Source organism: Lactuca virosa, chromosome 5, assembly GCF_052849685.1.
Source record: "Lactuca virosa cultivar CGN04683 chromosome 5, Lactuca_virosa_CGN04683_v6, whole genome shotgun sequence".
NCBI classification, from domain to species: domain Eukaryota; kingdom Viridiplantae; phylum Streptophyta; class Magnoliopsida; order Asterales; family Asteraceae; genus Lactuca; species Lactuca virosa.
The window spans coordinates 427752389-427761083 of record NC_136430.1 but is presented as its reverse complement, the minus strand read 5'-3'; the positions used below and the strand labels follow the sequence as shown (position 1 = coordinate 427761083).

Genomic DNA, 8695 nt, shown 5'->3' with positions numbered 1-8695 from the left:
ACACACCCAAGAGTATGTCCGAATCCCTCAAACCAAGGCTCTGATACCAACTTGCAACATCCCCAAAAATACGACTCGAAAATTTCATTTTTAAGTTTACCAAATCACAAACATAAAACATCATTTATTCCAAGATCACGTAAACATAAAATAGTTATAGTGTATAATCAAGACAATTCATGGAAAAACATTATCAGAGCATAAGTCCCAAAATCCCTATTGCGGAAAATCATAGCGTGATGCGTCACAATCAAGCCGGCCCCTTCCCCTTTAAGCTGGAAGTACCTGAAACACAAACTAAAACAGTAAGCACAAAGCTTAGTGAGTTTCCCCCACCATACCACATATATCACAAACATACTTTCAGGCATATTTGGGTGCTCGACCTACCATGTCGAGCATATGTGGGTGCTCGACCTACCCTGTGAGGCATATCTAGGTGCCCGACCTACCCTGCCAGGCATATCTGGGTGCCCGACCTACCCTCCGGTTTATTTCAACCGGTTACGGGGTCTATTTCGCCGCTACCACTACCACATAATAGCATACATAAATCACATAATCATCGAGCAATACGTGAACCATGATAATTATCACACAGACAATCATCATACAATACAATAAATAGAGGGCCGGCCTTGGTGCCTTCGACTTGTAACATTCACGAAGGGAGACTCACCTCAACTGCGAATGTTAAATCGTACTCCTTGGACGACTCAGAACTCCTCTCCTTATAGCACAACAAACCTCCTAATTTAGACATTGGATCTAAACCTGTCCCCAAGGCGCAAACCCTAATTCATGACATAAGGCAAAGGTTCCCTAATCCTTGCCCTATTGGGCCTCTTCCTTCCAAGGCCCAACTTTCAAATTAAAATGTCCATGTCCATCCAACTAAGCTTTAAGGCCCACTAAGGCCTAATACCATAAATACTAGGCCTAGGCCCACAGGCCTTAATCCACAGGTGGGATTGAGGCCTAACAAATCCAGGCCCAAAGTCATAAGGCCCAAAAACCACATTTGACCCACTGCATGCGTACGTGCGACATACTTGGCACATACGCCCAGTGTACGTTGGCCTTGACCAGTTACGGGATGTTTACCCAGTACACGCAGCGTACCAGGGGTACACCCAACGTACTGGTGTTGGGTTATTTAGTGTTGTGTCAATAATGTTTTGTAATGTTTATAGTCCATCTTTGTAACAGGTTGGGCCTGTCCACCCGATTTTTAATGTGCTAGGGTTAGACTATTTATAGTGCATGCATGCACCGTGATTAGTATCGAGTGTACTTACCCTAAGCTGCCTTTACAGTAGAAGTTCTTTATCGAGCTCTTCTAATGCAGTGGTTTTTAATCATTCAGCACATTTTCGATCATTGTGTTCTTGGCTTTGATTCATATACCTGTTTAGATTCTATCGATCTACTATTTTTATTCTAACAATTAGTATCAGAGCAGGAGATTGTGTAAATCATACGCAACACTTCTGTTGAAGTGTTATTAGGGTTTTTCCGCTTTTATTGAATCTGTTCCAGCCGTCTTCATCGTTTTGATCAATTGTTGATGTTGGATCTTGATCTTTATTACGCCCTAAACTCGTTTCTAGTTGTAACTTTCCAAATATGGTATTACCTTTGAAGCCCTTGAAATTTTAAATATTGCATAATAAGTCCCTTAAGTACGTTGGGCGTACTTCATGGGTACGCTTAGCGTACCATTCATGGATGATCGCGGAGGGCCAGCACGTACGTTGGGCGTACGTGACGGATGTTCAAACCCTAATTTCCGGACTTGAGACCTATATAAGCACCCTTATCTCATTTGAGCTTCACCCTAACCAGCCTCCTTCACCTTCAAACGTCCCTGAAAACCCTAAAATCATTAGAGAGTGTGTTCTTGAGCTTTTGAGTGTTTACACACCATCCTTTTTGTGTGTTAGCTACAAAGAAGAAGAGGAAACAAGCTTAAACGAATAGGAGCTTCTGGATCTTACATTTTGAGCAGTCTAGGAAGCTTAAGGAGGTAAAAAGCTTTCACCTTGGTTATAACTTCCATTTCTAGAGCTAGGGTTTTCTCCTTAGTCCATTTTTGTGTTCTTGAACCACCTCCTGAGAGTTTGAGCAACTCCAGAGCTTAGGGAGGATAGATCTGAAGTCCTTTGGTCCATTCATAACATAAAAATGGAGTCTTGATGGGTGTTTTGACCTCATGCATGGATTAAGACACTTGGAAAGGTCTTAATGGCTTGTTGGGAACATATGGGACATGCAAAGGCATAAAGTTGCCAACTTTATGCCTTAGGACGTCTTAATGAAATCATATCTAAAGTCTGGACGTTAGAACATCGAGTATTAAGCACTTAATGGAAAATGTGCTTAATATGTTTGTACGTTGGGTGTAACTTAGAGTACGCAGCGCGTACGACTCAGGGACTCAGTACGCTGCACGTACTAGGGTGGTACGCAAGGCGTACGCACATCAGATGGACTCAGACTTGTTTTGGGCTTGTAAGCTTTTGGGCCTTACTTAGTCATTGAGCCTGGTCATGTTTTGAGTTAGTGGGCCAGTTTATCTGTTTTGGGCCATGGATACTATGATTGGGCTCTATTGGGCCATGAGGCCCGTTAGTGATTTTGGGCCCATTAGCAAAAGAAGACTTTTTGGGCCATTGTGAACGGACTTGGGATTTGGGTTCTTCAATTGGATTGTGTTCAGTCCTAATCTTGGGTAATGGTATTATTGTTCAGCACGGGTGGTTACGGATTGTTAGGAGTGCAACTTTCGGATTCAACAGACAGAGGTTATGTGAGTCTCCTCACCATACCAATGGGTCTAAGGCACCAAGGTTGGCCCATTATTTGTTATGTGATATGCTAGTTGGTTATGGAATATGTGATATGCTAGTTATTTGTGATACTTGCATGAAAGACCTCGGGGGGTTCCCGAGGCACCTATGTGTAAGACCTTGCAGGGTTTCCAAGGCATCCTTAGTAAAGACCTCGGGGGGTTCCCGAGGTATTTGGGCTAAGACCTCGGGGGGTTCCCGAGGCACCCGGAGTAAGACCTTGGAGGGTTTCCAGGGCATCCCTATATGTTGTATGCATGGCTTATGTGATATATGTAGCTTTTATAGCTAATATGATATGTGTTATGTGGATTGTGTGTGGGGTATGCTATGGGGAACTCACTAAGCATTAGCTTACATTTTTTGGATTTGTTTCAGGTACATCCGAGCCTAAGGGCAAGGGCAAGGTTTGATCGCGCGGTGTACACTCTCTCAGGCGTTTTTATGGGACACTCTAATGTTTTAAAATAAAATTCTAATTGATATGAATTTTGAAAACAATTGTATTTGGGATTTCATGGTTTCTGGAAAGTATTTTGGGTAAATAAAAATGAAAAATTTCTTTTGAAAAATTGGGTCGTTACACTAGTTTACACATCTAATTCTTTACAGGTTTTAAGTGAATCGACAACATGCAGCCTGAAGATCCACACACTCTTTCTTTTAATCTTTCAAGCAACATTGGATCCACTACCAGGATCCCTATTCTCTTCCCTCAAGACTATGAAGTCTGGGCTTTGCATTTTGAGGATTACGTCCTAAGTCTTAAAAATAATGGTTCCTTGATATGGGAAGCCATGACTGTGCAGACGCTCATACATACTGGTACAAGAAGGGTTATTAAAACTCAAACCAACTACAACAATCTTCTTCTCCAAGTAAAAGACGTTCCACAGGACGAAAAAGAAAAGTTAATCAGTAATGTCAAGGCAATGAAGATAATTAGGTTTGCTTTGCCTCCAGACACGTTTCGTCTGGTGAGTTCCTGTGATACATCGAAAGAGATATGGGACAGGCTGAGAGAACTCTACTCGAGTGATGCTGATCTTAAGCATTCTATTCAAACACTACTTCTTTCAGAATTTGGAGCCTTTGTCCAGAAGCCTGAGGAAAAACTGGATCAAATGTTCAACCAATACAACCATCTCTTGAGCAGGATGGTAAAACATAATATAGGACGTGAACTGATAGAACAAAAGGTCACGTTCATGAACGACTTGAAGTCAGAATGGAAAGTAGTGGTGTCAATTGTTAAAGCACACGAACGGTTTAAAAGCTACTCCTTAGCAAAACTTGTGGGGATTCTTAGGTCCCACAAGGATGAAGTGTAAAAGGAAGGAAAGATAGTTTCTGGTATGGGTTCGTTGGCCCTGGTTGCAAAGGGAAAGTAAGCTGTAGAAGAAGAAGGTTCGGAGTCTGATCTCCCCGATTGCAAACTCACAAAGGAGGAATACACACTAATGGTGTCAAACCCCAGAAAGTTTGCAAAGAAGAACTTTGGATGCTCCAAAAATAGGATGAGGTGAAGAAAGAAAATAAGCTGGTAGGAGATTTTAGATATGACTGTAATTACTGTCATGGAAAGAATCATCTGGTAAAAGAGTGTATGTTGAAAAGGCTCAATGAGAAGAAGGACGAAGGAGAGAAAGACGAAGCTTACTATCTTCGGAAGATAGACGAGCTGAAGAAAAAGAAAAGTGTAGATAATGCTAAGCCTGCTTTAATTGTGCAGGAAGATGATGACGAGTTCGGAAGAGTCGAAGTGCGGTCAACCGATTCGGAGGATGAAGAGGTTCGCAAACCCACACATGGCGAGTGCTTTGTCATGAAGGATGAGTTCCCTAAGTACGAGGGAAAGTGTATGATGGTTCGTAGTGACGTTTCGAATCAAAGAGGATACACCACTGATGGCGGAAAGACTTCGGACAACTGCTTCGCTGTGAAACCTGTCTCCGAGAAGATCACCGAAAGTGAGAAAGTGATCAACAAGGTACATTCTATTCTAGAATCTCTAAATATTCCTGTCTCTAAGTATGAAACTGAATTAGATGATTTAAAATTTACAGTTTCCAATTTAAGTGATTGTTTAAAGAGAACCTGTTTAAGTAATACTAACTTAATTGGTCAAATCAGCAAGGTAACATCAAAAAGTGAAGAGATGCAGATGTGGATTGAGAAGTTGGAGTTGGATTTATCTAGGTCTAGGGATGATTTATTCGCAGCGAGACAATTTACGGCTTTTGAAACAACGAAACATTTTTTGTTTGATTGCTAAACGTCTTTATTCTAATATCATTCAACTGCATATTAACTGTGAAATAGGGAAGAAAATTCATAAAATGATTTTGCCCTTTCTAGAAATGAAAGAGGACGAAATCGATGCAGACTGCTTCAAATGAGAATCCATTGTGTCATCTGACGAAGTCTCTGATGCTTACAGAATTGGACTGGACAAAATTGAATCTTATATACAGTCCAAAGATCATAAGAACATGCTGAAACAAATTTTGAGCGAAAAAGATAAAGAGCAAATCAAATCTGATACTATAGAGAAATTTGATTCATTATGCACTAAATTGAGTTCAGAAAATACACTTAACATTGAAAACGTATCTGAATTTGATGATGATAGTGAAATGAGTGAGATTTTTTTTGGAGGATGAGGTTGATTGTTCAGAATTTGTAAAAAGTGAACCTAAACCTGCAAAAAATTTGATTTCTGAAAATTCAGTTAAGTATGTTCGCATTTATGAAAATGGTTCAAAAGTTTTAAAAGAAAAGGCAACTGTTTTCCCAAAGGTTCAAACTGTTCCAAACCAGGTTTTCGCAACTTCCGGACTCAACAAAAATCAGACCAGAGAACTATCGTCCCTTGTAGAAGAAGACAACGTTGATGGGTGCGACGAATATTTTTGGTCTGCCCCTATTGACAACGCAGCTGAAACCAAAGGACTCTCAGAAATGACCTCTTGGAAAACAAAGGGAAGATATGTGGCAGAACCTTTGAACAAGGTCAACTCAAGCTACGAGAAAGGAAGTCCGATTGGAACCAAAAATGTTCCAAGTGATACGTTGTCAGAACAGGATGAAACACCTGTTAGAAAGTCGAAACCTAGGGCTAGTTATCATAAGTCTGTTGAGCAATTTTCAGCTCAGAAACATCAACGAAATGCTAGATATAATAAAAATCTAAAACAAATAAAGCATTTCTGGAGATCCAGAAATTCCAACTTTGTTTATCAAGAAATATCTGCAAATCTAAGTGCGAAAGTCACTTCAAATCCGAATCCTAAAAGTTTTTCAAAACCTCGGTCTACTTCTTCATCGATTTCAAAAATAAAAGTTTTTCAAATACCCCCGTTTTCAAAACAAGCGATATCTTTTGAGCAAACAAAGCGTAATTTCTCTCAAAAATCTAATGTTTCCCAATCTGCCAAAATATCGAAAGATATAAAGGGCAAAGGAAAGGTTGTTTCGGAGTAAAAAGTTCCTTTCAAAAACTCCGAATCAAACTTGAAAAAGGAAGAAAATAAGGTTGTCACGTAACAAATCAGAGATAAGCAAAGAAAAACCTCTTTTCAAAGGAATCCTAAAGATGACATGATCGTTGTATTTAAAATAACTAAAAGAGATAATTCGACTTTGGTTAAGCGATCTTACTTGGTTGATGAAGTAATAACATTTCCTATTTTTGTGAAAGCCTCACATGGACCCATTCAACTTTGGGTTCCTAAATCTCTTTAAATTTTGTAGGTGATTCGTGACGAGCAGTTTGACTCTGAATGGTATATTGATAGTGGCTGCTCACGTCACATGACGGGAAGGAAAGAAGAGTTGAGAGAGTTCAGATCGCTGAAGGATGGAGGGAGAGTCAAATTCAGAAACAACTCATTCGGTGAAATCAAAGGATATGGAATGATTACGAATGGAGAATTTTCCATTCGAAAGGTAGCCTATATGGAAGGCCTGCAATACAACCTAATAAGTGTTTCTCAATTGGTTGTAGGTATCGGGTTGAAAGTATCATTCGATGATGAGGGATCTAAAGTTATTGAAAAGGAAGACCAAAACAGTGCTTCTAAAGTCCAAGCGAAAAGGCAAGATGTATCCATTAAATCTGAAACCTATCAAAGGAAAGCCGACCATATGCCTTCTTAAGAAAGCACCTTCAGACGATAGTTGGCTTTGGTACCGAAGGCTCTCGCATCTCAACTTCAAAGACATCAATAAACTCGTACTTGGTGATCATGTGCGAGGACTTCCACTCCCGAAGTTTGAGAAGGAACATCTTTTTGCCGCCTGCGAACTTGGAAAGCAGAGCAGAAAGAGTCATTCAACAATTAAATACCAAAGTGATTGAGCCACTTGAGCTTTTACATATAGATCTCTGTGGTCCATCTGCCATCGATAGCATTGGTGGTAACAAGTTTATTTTAGATATTTTTGATGATTTTTCTAGATTTACCAGGGTATATTTTCTTAAACAGAAATCAGAAGCCACTCCTAAGCTCAATGACTTTATAAAGCAGGTCGAGCTTCAACTACGAAAGCTGGTTCGTAACATTCGCAGTGACAATGGTTTGGAGTTCAAAAACCAAGCGTTTGAATAATTTCTAATTGAAAAAGGAGTAGCTCACAACTTTTTAGCTCCTTATACTCCTCAACAGAACGGGGTCGTTGAAAGGCGAAACCGGTCTCTGTGCGAAGCTGCGAGAACCATGCTATCGTTTACGAACCTGCCACTTTATTTCTGGGCAGAAGCTATCGGCACAACCAGTTTTACACAAAATTGATCTCTCCTAAACAAAATATTTTCTATCACCCCTTATGAAGTTCTTAATAAAAGAAAACCTAATGTTAAGTTCTTTCATGTCTTTGGTTCCAGGTGTTTCATTTTTAATTCTAAAGAACAAAGGAACAATTTTGATGTGAAGGCTAACGAAGGAGTTTTCTTGGGGTATTCTTTGAATTCGAAGGCATATAGGGTTCTCAACAAAAAGTCCAAAAAGATAGAAGAAACCTACTATGTCACCTTTGATGACTCTTATCTTAAGAAGTTCCAGACATCGGATCATCAATCAGAGGAGATATTTCCAGTGCAGAATCCCACTACCATTCCTCTCTCAAACCTTTATGATGAATTCCTAAACTTGTTTCATGAGCCAGAGAAAGCGATCTCTTCGGAATCCAAAGCAGCTGATAACAAGGAAGACGAGCTCAAGAAGATCATTGATGATGCTGCAAAGGATATTGAAACCGAGCCCCCAAGTCCGAAAGACTCTGATTTTCCGTCTCATGCACAAGCTACAAATGCTCCACTTCAGGGGGAGGGTTTCGCTTCTACACCCACCTCAAGCGCACCCATTCAGGGGGAGCTTTCAACTCCTCCAGTAAACCTCGATAGTCCAATCCAGGGGGAGAATCCAGCTGCAAATGAAGAGCCAAATCCATCATTTGAGGGGGAGAATGCAGATACAAATGATGATTCGGATGCCCAATTGGAATTTGAAGACGTGAATGTTGAAATGGATCTGTCTTATGATCCAAACTACCCTCCGCTAACCAAATGGACTAGAGATCATCCAAAAACACAAGTAATCGGAGAAGCCACCTCAGGAGTTCATATGAGAGCACAATAAAATGCAAATCAGACTGCATTATTATCCAAAATGGAAGTTTGCATGTTCAATTCGTTTATCTCCAAAATTAAGCCCAAAAATGTTAAGATTGCTCTTGATCATTCTGATTGGGTGCAAGCAATACAAGAGGAGCTCAATGAGTTTGAACGAAACAAGGTTTGGAGGCTAATTTGAACTCCGAAGGATGCTTCTGTCGTTGGTCTCAAA

The 8695-nt window shown here is 40.2% G+C and overlaps 1 protein-coding gene across 1 annotated transcript; it reads left to right on the top strand.

The window, feature by feature from the left end:
- Positions 1-6662: 6662 nt before the first annotated feature.
- On the top strand, positions 6663-8488 carry LOC145114131 (uncharacterized). The gene is made up of 5 exons (XM_079050133.1): positions 6663-6744; positions 6856-6953; positions 7337-7449; positions 7735-7825; positions 7907-8488. The coding sequence occupies exons 1-5, from the start codon at positions 6663-6665 to the stop codon at positions 8486-8488; spliced, it is 966 nt and encodes a 321-aa protein (XP_078906259.1).
- The last annotated feature ends 207 nt before the right edge of the window (positions 8489-8695 follow it).